At 45.2% G+C, this 18,228-nt stretch overlaps 2 protein-coding genes across 10 annotated transcripts in view; one reads left to right on the top strand and one right to left on the bottom strand.

The window, feature by feature from the left end:
* The first annotated feature begins 1,072 nt into the window (after positions 1 to 1,072).
* LOC121541643 (amyloid-beta A4 precursor protein-binding family A member 1) lies at positions 1,073 to 15,268 on the top strand. Of its 5 annotated transcripts, none has more exons than XM_041850811.2 (14): positions 1,073 to 1,349; positions 2,453 to 2,562; positions 7,275 to 9,255; positions 9,462 to 9,647; positions 9,794 to 9,833; positions 10,072 to 10,217; positions 10,903 to 10,935; positions 11,093 to 11,176; positions 12,239 to 12,454; positions 12,602 to 12,781; positions 13,021 to 13,233; positions 13,583 to 13,702; positions 13,876 to 14,016; positions 14,258 to 15,268. In XM_041850811.2, the coding sequence occupies exons 3-14, from the start codon at positions 7,348 to 7,350 to the stop codon at positions 14,327 to 14,329; spliced, it is 3,339 nt and encodes a 1,112-aa protein (XP_041706745.1). In that variant the 5' UTR covers positions 1,073 to 1,349; positions 2,453 to 2,562; positions 7,275 to 7,347; the 3' UTR covers positions 14,330 to 15,268. The 5 variants fall into 5 exon arrangements, with proteins under 5 accessions (XP_041706745.1, XP_041706747.1, XP_041706743.1 ...); XM_041850813.2 differs by having other exon boundaries at positions 2,448 to 2,562; positions 12,242 to 12,454; XM_041850809.2 differs by having other exon boundaries at positions 2,448 to 2,562.
* Positions 15,269 to 15,472: 204 nt separating this feature from the next.
* The window catches only part of LOC121541644 (tight junction protein ZO-2-like), a 42,282-nt gene continuing 39,526 nt past the window's right edge, over positions 15,473 to 18,228 (bottom strand). For 3 of the 5 annotated variants that reach the window (XM_045208083.1, XM_045208081.1, XM_045208082.1), the window contains 5 exons: positions 17,283 to 17,510; positions 16,950 to 17,051; positions 16,532 to 16,804; positions 16,202 to 16,287; positions 15,473 to 16,026 (listed from right to left, as the gene is read on the bottom strand). In XM_045208083.1, the coding sequence (XP_045064018.1) occupies positions 15,867 to 16,026; positions 16,202 to 16,287; positions 16,532 to 16,804; positions 16,950 to 17,051; positions 17,283 to 17,510 (849 nt within the window). In that variant the 3' untranslated portion in view covers positions 15,473 to 15,866. Of the gene's footprint in view, positions 16,087 to 16,201; positions 16,288 to 16,531; positions 16,805 to 16,949; positions 17,052 to 17,282; positions 17,511 to 18,228 lie in introns of all 5 variants that reach the window. The other 2 variants (XM_041850814.2, XM_045208084.1) reach the window with 2 other exon arrangements.

The raw sequence follows: 18,228 nt of genomic DNA, 5'->3' as shown, positions 1-18,228 counted from the left end.
GCATTTCAAAGATGATGGAACAAAAAGAAAAAAAGAAAATGCATGTTCTTTTGTTTGTATTATCTTTTACCAGATCTAATGTGTTATATTCACCTACATTAATTTCACATTTCCACAAACTTCAAAGTGTTTCCTTTCAAATGGTATCAAGAATATGTATATCCTTGCTTCAGGTCCTGAGCTACATACAGGCAGTTAGATTTGGGTATGTCATTTTAGGTGAAAATTGAAAAAAAGGGTCCTATCCATTAAACATGCTCTCAAGCCTGTCATGTTCCTAAATAACTTAAAACAGAATATATACCTTCATCAATGAATGAAAAGAAAGGAGAATACATTATTGATGCCCAGTCTCAAAATAGAAGAGCAAATGTGTGAATGGGAGCATGAAATGCTAGGTGACACCTATAAGAAGGGGGTATATGATAGGCTACTTTATGAATCCAACATGGATGAATCCAAATTTGCCAAACCAATCACTCCCTTACCATTCAAGAAGGAGCTGAAATTATGGATGTGCGGGAAAGAGAGAGGGAGAAGGGACAATCAGGCCCCTCTAGGTTGAAATGCTGATCACAGATTGGATACCATGGTTACTACTGACATCAGTATCTTCAGTCACATGTTGTCACGGTAACGACAGCTCTGCTCCGGTGAAGAGAGGTTTATTGCAATCCGGTAACCTTGGGACGTACCTACCTAAACCCTAAACTTAACCACTACCCCTACCTTAACCATAAACCTTACCTAACCCCAACATTAAACCTTACATTAACCGTTTTAAATGTCAACTTCAATAGGTTGACGTCAGAGTTGGGACGTCCCAAGGATTCCGTTTAGACTTTCGAGAAGGTAGCAATAGAGGTGTGAGTGCGTTCTAGGGAATATGTTCCTCCTAGATAACGTAGGCTAGTCTACATCCATATGCTATTCTGATAAAATGCTGTGAGCGAGTGTCCTTGAATTGTTTGTTTTGTGTGCTTGACACCGTGGTGTGGATATTTTGCCTACACAAGTGTTTCCTAGCCCTAGGGGGTGCATTGCGGCCAAGGGAATAATTGGCGGGCTCTGATATCGCACTGCGAGTGGGAAAAAGTGGTGCAGACCACAGCAGTGTAGCCTACGAAGAGGTGGAACACGCCCGGTGCAGCGCCATCATGTTGAAACACAGCAGTCTTTTAAAGGCGCTTTGTGCATCGGTAATCCGCTCAAATGTCACGATGCCGCAGGAACTGACAGATCGGGCCGAATCCATGCAAGTTGTTTGAAGGTACAGAGCAGAGGGACCAGTAGGATGAACATTGTGAAGCGGATTGTTACGCGATCTACACATTCCTAGTCATGAACAGGTAAACGCCTATTTATCATCCAGGAGATAGGGCAACGATGTAGCCTACATTACGGCGACTCGCATAACACCACCGTATCGATTTCAATCGATGAAGGTACCGGTGGCGCCGATGATTTGACCATGAAAAGCACCTGGCGGATCATTTAATTAGAGACGTGTCACATCGTATAGGCTTTCATCGTCGTCGGACATTCAGACAGGTGTCTCTTTTTTAAATAGGATGATAGCCCGTTCGTAGAGCAGTTGTCAATAAACAAACATGTATTAGGATATTTAATCGCAGGAGCGCCTAGTCAGCTTGCTTTCCTTTTGGGTTATGTCCCACTCCACACATGGTGACAGAATCGGGACAGCGCTTTCTGTACAAGCTACCTGCTGTCCCACCCTTTTAATTTCCTCACGTTCAGGCAGATTTTTTTAAAAATGTCCTCCCAGCGGCCATCCAACGTGGGACTTGAATAGCCTACAAGCTTTTGTCAGTCGTCACACCACCTTGCTTAGCCTATGCATTAATCCTGTCCTGCTGAAACCACAAACACGTCAACAAAATGTAACCAATAGGCCTACTGATGCTAGGGGAGAGTGGGGTAAGTTGAGCCAAAGTGTTAGTTGAGCCACCCCTTGTTTCTAGGAAACCATACACAAAATTAATCATGTGACCAAATATTTAAGAAGAGGTCATCATTTCATTGAGTCTATGAAGGACAAAACCACAAAAAGTAGTAAGCAAGTTAGGTACCCAAAAACTGATTTTCACAAAGTCAAATGAATTTGTGTTATACGTTTCATGATGCTTGTATCTAAACCAACGTTTTATCTAAACCAAATATTGTTTTATACATAATTTGGGGTCTCTATAAACTACAATATGAGGTCCTTAATCTAGCATGAAAGTGCATCCTTGTAGCTGTGTGGGCTAATATAGTCAACATGTTTGCCTTGGGGTAAATTGAGCCAATGGCCTTGGGGTAAGTTGAGCCAATGTCGACCATACTCCATACAAATTATGATTACATTTGGTCAGTTTTATGCATAATATGCATAGTATTTTTGCAATGTGTCATGCATATGAGCTCAAGTGCATTTTTTGTTACAGAGCAGACATCATCATTGAGGTTCTTGAGAGAGCAGCCAAGGAAGTGAGAGAAGGGAAGAAGTCCATTAGAGCAGCAGCAAGGGATGAACAAAATCTACTGAATGACACTGAAGAGGTATATTGACAAAAAAGAAAACAAACATGTACCTGTGCGAAAGAGAGGCTGTGATACAGTAGCAGAGGCACACAAGGTCTTATCTGATGACATGGAGTCTGAGCTTGCTAAACATATTAAGAATCTCGTGGACCAGTTTCATGGGCTTAGTATCCTCAAATGCAGAGAACTTGCCTACGAATTGGCACATTGAAACAACAACCTTGTCCCAGACAACTGGTCAAGAAATGGAAGGGTAAGTGATATTGAACAGAGAGATCTATATCTGAATGTAGGCATACATTTAATATATACAATATACCACACCCCCATTCCATGAATTAAACTTTGACCTACCACCCACTTACCCCATGGCGGCTCAACTTACCCTGCTCAATTTAACCCATACCCCGGGTAAATTGTGCCAAGAGACCGCTTTTTTTTGGACAAGCTATGTTTTGTAAACTGTTAGGTTTACATTCATTCTGGTTATATCCAGGGATACACAACATCCTGAAATATACACTGAGTGTACAAAACATTAGGAACACCTGCTCTTTCCATGACATAGACTGACCAGGTGAATCCAGGTGAAAGCTATGATCCCTTATTGATATCACCTGTTAAATCCACTTAAATCAATGTAGATGAAGGGGAGGAGATGGGTTAAAGAAGGATTTTAAGCCTTGAGACAATTGAGACATGGATTGTCTGTGTGTGCCATTCAGAGGGTGAATGGGCAAGACAAAATATTTAAGTGCCTTTGAATGGGGTATGGTAGTAGGTGCCAGGCGCACCGGTTTGAGTCTGTCAAGAACTGCAACGCTTCTGGGTTTTTCACGCTCAACAGTTTCCCGTGTGTATCAAGAATGGTCCACCACCCAAAGGACATCCAGCCAACTTAAAACAACTGTGGGAAGGATTGGAGTCAACATGGGCCAGCATCCCTGTGGAATGCTTTTGACACCTTGTAGAGTCCATGCCCTGACAAATTTAGGCTGTTCTCAATGCAAAAGGTGGTGCAACTCAGTATTAGGAAGGTGTTCCTAATGTTTTGTACACTCAGTGTAGATATCTTTGTTAGAAAGAATACTATATTTCCCTTGATGTAGTGATGCTGAATGTAAGAAATGGCTCAACATACTCTCCCCTGCAAGTAAACACTGTTTTAACATTGGCCTGTGTGTGTGTGTGTGTGTGTTAGGCTTGCGTAAGATCAGTGAGTTAATGACTTGGTATTGTAAATCCCCTCTCTGGGGCTTTCACTGGAGCCCTGACAGATGGAGGAGCTGTACACAGCTCATAGCTCCCTCCGCCGACCGCTTGGCTGATGTTGCCCACAGCCTGACCATCTGTGACCTGGCACTGCACCCCAGGTGCCCACCCAGTCAGCAGCACCAAGCACCGGGGAAAGGGCATACAGTGGGGAGAACAAGTATTTGATACACTGCCGATTTTGCAGCTTTTCCTACTTACAAAGCATGTAGAGGTCTGCAATTTTTATCATAGGTACACTTCAACTGTGAGAGACGGAATCTAAAACAAAAATCCAGAAAATCACATTGTATGATTTTTAAGTAATTAATTTGCATTTTATTGCATGACATAAGTATTTGATCACCTACCAACCAGTAAGAATTGCGGCTCTCACAGACCTGTTAGTTTTTCTTTAAGAAGCCCTCCTGTTCTCCACTCATTACCTGTATTAACTGCACCTGTTTGAACTCGTTACCTGTATAAAAGACACCTGTCCACACACTCAATCAAACAGACTCCAACCTCTCCACAATGGCCAAGACCAGAGAGCTGTGTAAGGACATCAGGGATAAAATTGTAGACCTGCACAAGGCTGGGATGGGCTACAGGACAATAGGCATGCCGCTTGGTGAGAAGGCAACAACTGTTGGCGCAATTATTAGAAAATGGAAGAAGTTCAAGATGATGGTCAATCACCCTCGGTCTGGGGCTCCATGCAAGATCTCACCTCGTGGGGCATCAATGATCATGAGGAAGGTGAGGGATCAGCCCAGAACTACACGGCAGGACCTGGTCAATGACCTGAAGAGAGCTGGGACCACAGTCTCAAAGGAAACCATTAGTAACACACTACGCCGTCTTGGATTAAAATCCTGCAGCGCACGCAAGGTCCCCCTGCTCAAGCCAGCGCATGTCCAGGCCCGTCTGAAGTTTGCCAATGACCATCTGGATGATCCAGAGGAGGAATGGGAGAAGCTCATGTGGTCTGATGAGACAAAAATAGAGCTTTTTGGTCTAAACTCAACTCGCCGTGTTTGGAGGAAGAAGGAGGATGAGTACAACCCCAAGAACGCCATCCCAACCGTGAAGCATGGAGGTGGAAACATCATTCTTTGGGGATGCTTTTCTGCAAAGGGGACAGGACGACTGCACTGTATTGAGGGGAGGATGGATGGGGCCATGTATTGCGAGATCTTGGCCAACAACCTCCTTCCCTCAGTAAGAGCATTGAAGATGGGTCGTGGCTGGGTCTTCCAGCATGACAACGACCCGAAACACACAGCCAGGGCAACTAAGGAGTGGCTCCGTAAGAAGCATCTCAAGGTCCTGGAGTGGCCTAGCCAGTCTCCAGACCTGAACCCAATAGAACATCTTTGGAGGGAGCTGAAAGTCCGTATTGCCCAGCGACAGCCCCGAAACCTGAAGAATCTGGAGAAGGTCTGTATGGAGGAGTGGGCCAAAATCCCTGCTGCAGTGTGTGCAAACCTGGTCAAGACCTACAGGAAACGTATGATCTCTGTAATTGCAAACAAAGGTTTCTGTACCAAATATTAAGTTCTGCTTTTCTGATGTATCAAATACTTATGTCATGCAATAAAATACAAATTCATTACTTAAAAATCATACAATGTGATTTTCTGGATTTTTGTTTTAGATTCCGTCTCTCACAGTTGAAGTGTACCTATGATAAAAATTACAGACCTCTACATGCTTTGTAAGTAGGAAAACCTGCAAAATCGGCAGTGTATCAAATACTTGTTCTCCCCACTGTAGGTCTAGCATATAATCTACACTCTTTGTCCTCCTCACGTCTCCTCTCTGTCAGATGACTTTCAGTCTGAGGTACTGCATTAACCTCTGCCCCTAGTCTCCAGTCAGATATCCAGCCTTTATTAAATCTGTACACTCTCTGCTTTCTGTATCCATCGAATTTGCATTTCAGCCACTAATTCATACAGTACAATAGGCTATAGCTCTTAAAGCTACAAAATACTGTACCTGCAATACTGTGCACAATTTTGAAAACTGATCCTATACGATACTGTGAAGTCAGGCCCATTCACAGGCCTGATCACCGACAACGACGAGAGCCTATAGGGAGGAGGTCAGAGACCTGGCCATGTGGTGCCAGGACAACAACCTCTCCCTCAACGTGATCAAGACAAAGTAGATGATTGTGGACTACAGGAAAAGGAAGAGGACCGAGCACGCCCCCATTCTCATCGACAGGGCTGTAGTGGAGCAGGTTGAGCTTCATGTTCCTTGGTGTCCACATCACCAACACACTAACATGGTCCAAGCACACCAAGACAGTCATGAAGAGGGCACGACAAAACCTATGGAGACTGAAAAGATTTGGCATGGGTCCTCAGATCCTCAGACGGTTCTAAAGCTGCACCATCGAGAGCATCCTGACTGGTTGCATCACTGCCTGGTATGGCAACTGCTCGGCCTCCGACCGCAACGCACTACAAAGGGTAGTGCGTACGGCCCAGTACATCACTGGGCCAAGCTTCCTGCCATCCAGGACCTCTATACCAGGTGGTGTCAGAGGAAGCAAATGGCTACCCAGACTATTTGCATTGCCCCCCCCCACCCCACCCCCCCCCCTCTTTTACGCTGCTGCTACTCTCTGTTTATTATCTATGCATAGTCACTTTAATAACTCTACCTACATGTACATATTACCTCAATTACCTCGACTAACTGGTGCCCCCACACATTGACTCGGTTCCGGTACCCCCTGTATATAGTCTCGCTATTGTTATTTTACTGATGCTCTTTAAATATTTGTTACTTTTGTTTCTTATTTGTTTAGGTATTATTTCTTAAAACTGCACTATTGGTTAAGGGCTTGTAAGTAATCATTTCACTGTAAGGTCTACCTGTTGTATTCGGCGCATGTGACAAATACAATTTGATTTGATTTGATTGATGCTGAGTATTCAGCACAGTCTATCTAGAGTTCAGACATCAGTATTCTGTACACTGAGCATAAAGTTAGGTATTTAGCCCGACCTCTCTCTCAGGTCGGTGGTGTCAGGGCTTTGTCCCATCTGCCAGCAGCTGTGATGTGGCGTGGTGCCGCTGCTGGTGCAGGGAGAATATGCCTGAGATTAAACAGACCCAGATGAATCCCATGGGATTTAGGTTTTACCCTGGAGTAGAGGGAGCCCCTGCAGCTCTGCTTATCTATCAGGATCTTGTGTGTGTGCATGCGTGCTTTGTACTTTGTAGATGTGTGGGGGATTGGCAGACCTCAATATTTTCCTTTTACCGAAATGGAGGATAGAATTGACATTAACATGGATATTGGGAGAGTGATACATAGATCTACTTCATAACCACAGGGGTGCTCTCTCACTCTCACAATCACAATCTCCTGTTTGTAGACATGCCTTCCTGATCCTGCTGTTTCACCCATAACCCCTGAACTATGACCTATCTGTTCACATTCATTTCCTCTCTCCCTGCAGGCAGTGTTGTGAGTGGTGTTTCCTAGGAGACGGAAGGACCATGTTCTAAAAATAAACAGACCACAGCAGAGTGATGAGCTACAAGCAGAAGGGGGAGGGGCTAGGTGATTCTGTGGTGGGGGAGCATAAGGCTTCACCTGCTCACAGAAACTGGCAGCCCAATGGGACAGCAGGAGGAGGGGGGGGAGGAGGAGGAGAAGGAGAGGGGGTCACTGTCCGGAGAAGTTGGAGACCCTGCCAAATGCTCGGTCAGGACGGGCAGGATCCTCACCATCATCACCACCACCATCATCATCCTCCTATTCCGCACCAAGGCTCGGGCCGCGGCCCCGCACGGCACCGTAGGCGCACTCCCTCAGGGCAGAGCCCGTCCAGACAGGGGGAGGGAGCAAACATGGAGCCTCCTCGCCACACCCAGCCGCCCCGCTCTGGCGTGGGCCGCTACCACCGCCAGGGAGAGCCCAGGGTCAGAGTTCACAGACCGCTGCTGAGAGACGTCCAAGACACCCACGACCCGCCGTTTCAACAGCAACGGTCATCTGGCGGTCCCCTGACTGAACAGAGAGACATGACTGGTCCCGCAACAATGAAGCAGCAGCACCCACCACACACTCGTCCACCCCACCACACACAGGACAGTGGAGCACCTGACATTACTGCTGGTACCTCTCTTACCCCCACACACCACACACCATGTCCTCCTGCCCCTGATCCCCCTTCCCAAGACCTGCCACCGCCCCTTCCCAACATAGAGTCTCCCCAGCCTCAGGAGGATGCAGAGGAGGAGGAAGAGGAGGAGGAAGAGGAGGAAGGGTACAGCTCATCCATAACTCAGTCTGTTAGTACTCAAAGTGGATTTGACAACCAGACAGACCTAGAGAACCAGAGGGAGGGGGGCCATGGAGAGGGGGACCTAAAAGAGACAGGTCTGGGAGAAGAAGACAAAAGAGAGAGGGATCTGGGAGAGGACGACCAGGAAGATGGAACAAATGAGCACTGTTCTGACACTGAGAGTGCTGCCTCTCTAAGCATGGAGGCTCCACCCTTGAGTTCACCTCCTTACCAATCACCACCCACCTCTCCATCCCCATTCTTGCCCCATCCACTTCAGTCTGAAAACTCGGACCAATGTAGTGATGAGTTTAGCCCAAGCCCCATCTACGAAAATTACATAATGGCTGATGATGAGAGCTGTGCTAATTCTCCACTGTCCCACCCCAAATCCTTCACTTTCACCGACTCGTATCCTAAGACCTATGCAGAATTTTATAATGAGTCCTACCCACAGGCAGAATCTATCACAGAATCCTACACAGAGCCCTACGCAAAATCCTACCCCCAGTCCTTCCCTGAACCCTTGAAATTGATTAATTATCCAGACAGAGAGCCCCACAGGAGATCTGATGAGCCATATTCAGAACCCTACCCAGAGCCCTACAGTCGTAGGCAGAGGGAGTATGTTTATAAGGGAGCTCCAGACACTGATCCACAGCCACGTGCCTCCTGGCCAGGTAGGGATGTGGGGCTACCACATACCAGCCCCCATTGGCAGGGTTGCTCAGTCGGCTCAAGACTGCACCACTACGATGACACTACGTCTGACGGGGAGGGCGACAGCCTCAAAGAAAGCCCCAGCTCCCAAAGCCTGGGGCCACCTCCCAGGAACGTGCAAGGTGAAGCCCAGTCAGAGCGTCCCAGCTCTGTGCAGCCTGGTTCAGGTGAGTTCCAGGATGAGCAGGCCGGGATGGAGCGCCGACCTCCAGTGGAAGGCCTTTCAGAGGACAGTGTCATAGGTTCAGGGGATGCTATCTCTCTGGCCATCAAGGACATCCGAGAGGCCATAGAGGAGGTGAAGACTAAGACGGTGCGATCGCCGTACACTCCTGACCAGCCCACAGAGCCTGTGTGGGTGATGAGACCGGAGGTCAGTCCTACTGAGGACGAAAACTCCCCAGAGCAGCCACCGGGAGGCGATGTGAGTGTGAGTATGAGCCAGCTCTGGATCACTACAGAAATCACTGTTTTGAAATGTTTACATAGTGGAGTAGAATGGATGTTAGTCCTATTATTGCATCAGTGATAAGAGTGAACTCGGTGGTAATAATGTTATCTACTCTGATCTGTTTAAATGTACCACCAGAAATCAACTGATGTTTAACCTCATGTATCTCTTAATCTGTCCTACAGCCTGTCTCTCAGTCTCCTTCACACTATGCCCCAGTTCCAACCCAAGTTCCAGCCCCAGTCCGAGTTCCGGTGCCAGTCCCAGAGCCTGTCTGTCCTGTGAGGGCAGAGTCCTCCAGAACACACCAGGTTCAGCAGAGGGAGCATAGAGAGCAGAGGGAGACACCTATGATACAATCCATTGAGGAGGTAAGCGACTGCTCTGCACTGTCACATGCACCACTGTGAAAAGAGATGACTGAGGTTTAAGGAAGTGCTATTCTACTGTTACTGTCATCATCACCATCACCATTACTGATATATAATAGTAATATTCCATTCTATTTTCATTTCAGATCCAGAGGCATATGCCGGCCTTCCCTACATACGTGGAAGGTGAGTGTCTCAGTGGTTGGGGGATCATTAGTGAGAAAGAAGAAGGAGTGTGTTTTTGTAGAAGCTTTGCTGTGGTATAAAATGCATTTCAATTACTTGATGGAAAAAGTTAGGCATCAGTGGCATGTTTTCGCTCACTTTCTTTTTCACTCACTTTTGATTTAGTTTTCACTCAAATCAAAAGTCATTTATGATGACTATTGATTGTAGCTAACCTCAATGACCGTCTTGTCCACAGTCCCAGGGCCATGTGACCCAGAGGACCTGATCGATGGCATCGTTTTTGCGGCCAGCTACCTGGGCTCCACCCACCTGCTGTCAGAGAGGACTCCCACTAAGACTGCCCGCATGCAGCAGGCCCAGGAGGCTATGAGCCGTGTCAGGGTGAGCCACACATAGGGGTCATATCAGCTAGGACCGAATACTCTTCCCTCATTTTCCTTTCTCCTTCCCTCACTTTTCCATCTTTTAAGTGACCACTGATCAGGCAGTAAGATTTTTGAGAGATAATCATTCTCATGTCCTTAGTTTCATATAATTATGTGCATTACATTTTTACTAAATAGCTATTGATAGATCTGCCAAATAACATTATTTAATGTCCATAAAGAAGCATTGAAGAATGCCTAGGGCATCTGTCTGTTAGTCTATGTTGTTAACACATGCAGTCTGTTTGTTTCTTGAGGGATGTTAATGTCACATTGATAAAGGGGCAACTTTTGAGGATGTTTGCTTTATAACCTCTGGGCCAGTAACTTTTGTCAGATGTGATAGGCAGCTAAAATCACCACCTGCCCACACAAGGCACACACACACACACACACACACACACACACACACACACACACACACACACACACACACACACACACACACACACACACACAAACACACAGCCCTAATACTCCATAATATCCCAAATGGGATGGCCAATCTTCTGTGAGCCAATCGAGTGTCGTCCATACCCTTGCCGCAGCTTACTGTTTTTGACGGAGCACTGTCTCTCTCTGTCTCTCTCTGTCTCTCTCTGTCTCTCTCTCTCTATTTATTTTGCTATTCCATATGGCAGGCCGCACAAAAGCAAGCTAAAAACAGAAAGAAGGTACAGTGACAGTGCTATGGCTGTATCATATTTTTCTACTGTCTGTTCTGTGTCTTTTTTTATTATTATAAGTAAGTCATATTTACTGTTTGTCTGTTATGGTTGTTTGAATGTCTTATGTTGTTGAAATTATGCTCTCCTCTCCCTAAATGTGCAGACTGAGGGTGAGATTCCTTCCTCCACTGAAGTGGATCTCTTCATGTCTACACAGAGGATCAAAGTGCTGAATGCAGACGCTCAGGTAAATACTGTATAGGACTGACCTTTACATGGACTCACTCAAGGATAGCCAACACTATGTTACAGGTACCAAACAATCGCTATAGTATTAGTAATCCAAACACTAATTGGGTCGTTCCATGAAATGAGTGCCTTTTGCGTGTGTCCCTTTGATATTTTAAGTAGAAATTGTGCACTAATATTGAATGATAAAAGCCTGTTATATTAAATGAAGTGAGCTTTAATATAGACCACATGGAGAATTCAATAAATGCTTGTGCCAAAATTCTGCATTTTGACATGTCCCTCCGTGCACCCTCTGTGACTTCTAGAAAGATCTTAACCCACTTAAGCCCAACATTTCTCAAAGTTTTCACCATCATTGTAAAGCCTTAATTATTTTATTTATTTGACAAAGTAATTTCTGAAGATTATTATTTATTTCACTTGTTTAGTGATTCATTTACATCTGCCCCTCATTTTAAGGTCAACCCTGTTATGTGAACTGAACTCTCGTTTTAATATGGTGAAACTATTCCTTTTAAAATATTTTTTCAAAAGAAACATTGAACATCTAATAGTCAAATTATAGTGTTAAAGCAGGTGAGCTGGTTTTACCCTTTGTCCATTTTCTGGTGTTTTGTGGTAGAAAACTGAGTGGGTCGAGCATAACACGTCAACACTATTACCCATAGATAGACAGGCTAGAAAAGTTTTAATTTCCTTTTTTTTGCATTCAATTGCCCCTCCCTGTTGTACACAACAATCTTCCCCTGTCACGAGGGGATTTATTGCTGATTTAAGATGAAATTGTCAGCCCTGTTATGGTCAACCCTGTTACTTTATTTGACACTTAATAGGCACTTACTATAGTAACATGTTTTTTTATGAAGTTGAACGTGCTCTTAATGACAATGTTAAAATTAGGTGAGAAAATGTTTTTTGGCACCGAATTGGTGGAACGGCACAGTTATCAAACTTACCTCTCCACATACACACTTAAACTACACCCAGATACTATACTGCCAAAAACCTCTCTTTCCCTCTACAGCCACATAACCATGTCCTTATCCTGTGTTTCTAGCAGGAGTCCATGATGGACCTGCATCTGAGGACCATCTCATACATCGCTGACATAGGCAACATGGTGGTGCTGATGGCCAGGGGGAAGATGGTACGCTCCAGGAGCGCTCAGGAACATCTGAACCATACCACTGACCACTGTGACCACACCAACAGCCCAGGCAGCGACGACCGCCGCCAGTACAGGATGGTCTGCCACGTGTTTGAGTCTGAGGATGTAAGTGTGTTTGTGTGTTGTGCTTGAGTGTGTTTACAAATGATCTGTTTGACTCAGACACAAGTGTGTATGAAGGAACTGTATGACGTACAACGTGATATGTGCATTTCCGTATTCATCCAGTGTGTTTGATGCCACTCTGTCCAGGCCCAGCTCATAGCCCAGTCCATTGGCCAGGCCTTCAGTGTGGCGTACCAGAAGTTCCTGCGGGCCAATGGCATCGACCCAGAGGACCTGAGTCAGAGGGAGTACAGCGACCTGCTCAACACTCAGGACATGTACAATGATGACCTCATCCACTTCTCCAAGTCAGAGAACTGCAGAGACGTGAGTCAACCACCAGGTGGCAGGCCATTGTTATGTGCTTAGTATTTTGATATGGGATTTTAGACCTAGTGGCCTATTACTCCTAAAACAGTGCGAGAGGTAGACTTGAAATACACATAGCCCTTCTTGTTAATGTAATGCAATGCTAATTAAAAGCATGAAGACATTCAAGTGAACAGTTGCCTTGACCGTAGTGGTGTAAGTAGTGGTATATCTGTTATGTGTGTATCCAATCGCAGGTTTACATTGAGAAGCAGAAGGGAGAGATGCTGGGTGTGGTCATAGTGGAGTCAGGCTGGGGCTCTATCCTGCCCACCGTCATCATCGCTAGCATGATGCATTCTGGGCCGGCGGAGAAGTCTGGTCGACTCAACATTGGTGACCAGATCATGACCATCAATGGAACCAGTCTGGTTGGACTGCCCCTCTCCACCTGCCAGAGTGTCATCAAGGTTTGCCTTTCTCTTTTGTCTCTCAATTTGTGTTCTTTTACCTTTCTTGAAGCCTCTTTCCCTCATCTCCCTGCCTTTCTTCACCTTCTCTCTCTCTTTCTGTGTCACTGCAGCCCAGCTGTGCATTTCTGCTGAAAATGCAAATGCACTCATCTTGTGGTCAGGCAGACAAAGTCCATCGTTTTAAATCTAAATCTAGTATGCCCCTCTGCAACCTGGCACACATTGAAAACAATTGACTTTGACTGCTTGACCAGACAGTGCTGCAAGCATATTCTTTCCCTCTTCTCTTGGCTGACTCCTCCTGTTATAATCCACCCCTAATCTGTCTATCTCTCCTCCTCACCAGGGTCTGAAGGCCCAGTCCAAGATTAAGTTGAACATCGTCAGGTGTCCCCCCGTCACTATGGTACTGATCCGCAGACCAGACCTCCGATACCAGTTGGGCTTCAGCGTACAGAATGGCATTGTGGGTATCATGACAATAAATAAAAAAGAGAGGACCCTTAGCTTTGAGTGCTCTGCTTCCTGTACTATTGCACATTTTTAAAGTAGATTCAATTTCTTGTAGTTGTCATTTTTTATATAGATTAATGTCATTTTCATTATCAGCTGTTTGTGTCCCTCCCTCCTCCTGTACAGATATGCAGCCTGATGAGGGGGGGCATTGCTGAGAGAGGAGGGGTCCGTGTCGGTCATCGCATCATTGAGATCAACGGCCAGAGTGTGGTGGCCACACCTCATGAGAAGATTGTTCACATCCTGTCTAATGCAGTGGGAGAGGTACGAATACACACCTAACAGTAACATGTAATACAGTCCAGTGTTCGAGGTCAAGAACTTAAGTAAATACAGTCATGAGTAATCCTGATTGAATCTGTAAATGGCATTACAATTAATTTATGGAATTTTATTGAGTTGAGATGGAATTAACTGTCAATCCAAAACGGCAGGAAAACTCCATGCTCCGCTGTGTTGGAGGTCTTTGATCATGCAACCTGTGTGTTTTTTCATTGTGCTGCAGATCCACATGAAGACAATGCCTGCAGCCATGTACCGTCTGCTGACTGCCCAGGAACAGCCTGTCTACATCTAAGACTGAACCTGGGACTTGCTCTCTCTCCCTCTCTGGACAGAACTCTCCATTCCAGTTCACATCAAGAGGATTTTACTTCAGTTTTTATTTAATTACAAACATTTATCAGCCATGTATTTATAGATTTTTCACATCATCTCACTGTTTGTTTGCTTGAAAACAAAGTATTTTCATGCATCTCATCTCTGACTTGCCTTAATCTGAATCTGTTATAAGACATGAATGACCGGTGCATCTCTGAAGTAAAACGCCACAGATTAATTTACTAGGCAGAGTATAAATGGGATGTGTCTGATCAATAACCAAAGATAACTGAATTTAAATGTGCGTATTTAGGAAGAACGTAGCGCAAGGAATACCTTTGGTCTTTCAGGATCCTATGAATGTACTATACATGCAAACTGTCTCCTTGGGGGCATGGTAATGCAAATGATGTGAGCTTCTCATTGGACCAAAACCACTTAAATATAGCCTTGCATGTAAAAATATGCAACTCTGCAAAACAAAGGCAATGTCCTTAGATGTTGCAGCTATGCTATAATTTGCACCTGGTTGAATTAACTCCAAGAAGCCATCCTGCCTGAGGCTGCATTAGAAACACACAACACTCTCACCATTATTTATAGAATGAACTAAGACATGACACAAATGAAAGTTTAAAATCTATTTATTTATATTTGTTTGAGAAAGTTTAAAACTAGACTCACTACAGTTGATTTCAGCCGCATGAGGATCATGAATCAAATAGTAGATAAATACAGATGCGTAGAACTAAGCAACAGACATCACAGTATCACTTTCCTGATACACCCTGGTAAAACAAGAGACTGTCCCCTCTTTAGCGTATATATAATGTATATGCCATAAAAATGTGATTGTGTCTCAGGTTGTATGTATGCAGCTAATACAGAGAAGTAAACTGCCATGTTTTGCCCATCACCTCTGACAGCCTAGTGCTGACTGCTTCTTTGTTCTTTCAGTGATCTGACACTGTTACACTTTCAGAGCTAAAGGCACTTTGTATGTGCTGATCTCTAGTACTAAAGTACACATACACAAAGGACAGAATGTCCAGGTGTACAGTAAATCAGAGGGTATGCAATGCATGATTTAAAGAATAAAAGGACACTCTCCACCACTAGACACAGAATACCCCATGTCTGTCCAGATACGTTTATTTCAATGTAACAAATAATGCTTAAGATTTATAACATGTAAAAAAAAAAAAAGATATATATAAATACATTTCTGGGACAGATATGACTGAGGGGATGTGGTTGGGGGTGAACATCAAACACCACCCATCAGGGTAGACATCGTGGGGTTGGGAGGTTAAAAGGCAGATACGCCATCCACACAGTGAGGCAAACAGTCAAGGTAAGGACACACCTGAACGGGATATATCGTCCTGCCACTAGGTGGGGCCACAGAACAGGATAGGCAAAGGGATAGGTTGTTTGAGTAACCACAGTGAGGGCCTCCCTGATTGGGTGAGCACAGTGAGAACAGTAAGGTGTGACAGGTGGGTCTGTCTGTCCTACATCTCAGTGTCTTTGTATTTCTGGGGGTTGCTGTAGTAGCCTCGTCTGGTCTGGTCGGCCAGCTGTCTGCGGTACTCTTCCTTATCGTCGTCGTAGTGACCCCTGCTCTCAGAGTACGGTGGCCTGGAGGACTGGGGCACTGGGTTGGAGCTGGAGCTGGACACACAGGAGAGCGAGAGAGACATTTTCGTTCATTCAGATTGTTGGGCATCAAGTCTGTAAAAACAAAAGCATTCAACACAACCTGAACCCAACCTATGACAGGCAGTGGAAAGTTAAGTAAAAATGCTAATTTGTGTGGTGACCGACAAGGTTAAATAGATTAACTTACCCTATTGGCTGTGGGCGGTTGTGGTTGGGCTTTGGTAGTTTCACTGGGACTGCATAGATGTCTGGGTGCTTCTGGGCTATTTCCAGCTACAGTCAGAGAGCAGGAGGAGGCCCAGTTATGCCAAAGCACATACTGTACATTACAAACATAAGGCAACATATGCACTTGAATATACCTTTTGGTACTTGCAATAAAACGTTTATCAGAATATATGAAATGATCACACTCCCCTGTAGATCCATTTGGTTCTGTTTATGAAGCGTTACATCTTACCATTGCACAAGCATTACTTTCTATCTATTCACCAAGTTTTCCACCAGTAGTACTGACCCGTGCATGCTCGGCCTCCTGGAGCTCCAGCATCCTCTGGGCTCTGGCCAGGTGGTCCATCTTTTCGAAGGCCTTCACCTTGCCAATGAATGAGTGGTTGGCCGGGTCCTCTCCCCCCTTGACACTGTGTTCCTCAGACGACTGGCTGAGGGCCTTCAGGGTGGGCTTAAGGGCCACGGGGGGCGGGGCGGGCTTGGGCCCCCCGGCCGCGTCACTGCTAATGGTGCTGCTGGAGTGGGAGTCATATCCCCCGCGAGACTGCACCCTCACCTGCTGCAATAGAAGAGGATATTATGGTAATTTAGCAAGCACTTATATAACCTTAGTATTCTAAGTCTTATAAGCAAGCACAATATGTGGTACAGGGTTTGGGGTTGAGGGGATTGAGAGTTGAGGGTGGGGTTCAAGGGGGTCTTACCTTGGGGGGCTCAGGGACGAAGGAGGGGGGTGGGCTGGGGTCTCTCAGCACCTCTCTGCTCCCTGATCTCCTCATACGAGGTATGGGGGCAGGATGGGGTCTCTATAGGTGGGAGGGATGTACATATACATATGTCAACAGATATACATACAGACAGTATGTCAACAAACACAGACTATGTCAACACAACAAGTCAAGATTGTTGACTGACAATGAGAGATTGACAGATTAATGGAGTACACTTGAGAGAGACAGATGCCAGTCTCCATCTCTGACACAGAATGAGTGATTGACAATGAGGGATAGTGATTGACAGTAGTAAAGCCCACCCACCTCCTCTGGTAGTACGGGCTCTGAGGAGCGGCTGATGGCCGACACCGGCTGATGGGGCTCGTCCATTGGCTCGTCCAGCTCGTTGTCGGTGTAAGCCCCGCCCTCGTCGGCCGTGTCATCATAGTCGCTGGTCAGTCGACTGTCCATGCTCAGGTAGTCGGCGCTCATCGCTGATAGGTACGACATGCGGTCATCATGGATATCCAGTTCCTCCTCCGAGCCGTCCAACTGAAATAAATAGAGAGAACGAGACAGAGAGAAAATAGAGAAGACCGGAGATGAGAGAGCGAGACAGACGCAAGTAGGTGTGAAATCGACACTCAAACACACTACATACAGTACGTAAACTCACTGTATATATACACACTACCGGTCCAAAGTTTTAGAACACCTACTAATTCAAGGTTTATTTTAATTTTATTTTTTACTATTTTCTACATTGTTGAATAATAGTGAAGACATCAAAACTATGAAATAACACATATGGAGTCATGTAGTAACCAAAAAAAGTGTTAAACAAAACAAAATATATGTTATATTTGAGATTATTCAAATAGCCACCCTTTGCCTTGATGACAGCTTTGAACACCAGCTTGATGAGGTAGTCACCTGGAATGCATTTCAATTAACAGGTGTGCCTTCTTAAAAGTTAATTTGTGAAATTTCTTTCCTTCTTAATGCATTTCAGCCAATCAGTTGTGTTGTGACAAGGTGGGGGGGGTATACAGAAGATAGCCCTATTTGGTAAAAGACCAAGTCCATATTATGGCAAGAACAGCTCAAATAAGCAAAGAGAAACGACAGTCCATCATTACTTTAAGATATGAAGGTCAGTCAATACAGAAAATTTCAAGAACTTCAAAAGTTTCTTCAAGTGCAGTCGCAAAAACCATCAAGCGCTATGATGAAACTGGCTCTCATGAGGACCGCCACAGGAATGGAAGAC

Source organism: Coregonus clupeaformis, chromosome 27 (assembly GCF_020615455.1).
Source record: "Coregonus clupeaformis isolate EN_2021a chromosome 27, ASM2061545v1, whole genome shotgun sequence".
Classification (NCBI taxonomy): domain Eukaryota; kingdom Metazoa; phylum Chordata; class Actinopteri; order Salmoniformes; family Salmonidae; genus Coregonus; species Coregonus clupeaformis.
Note: the sequence above shows the minus strand (reverse complement) of the source record. Positions and strands in the feature narration are given on the sequence as shown.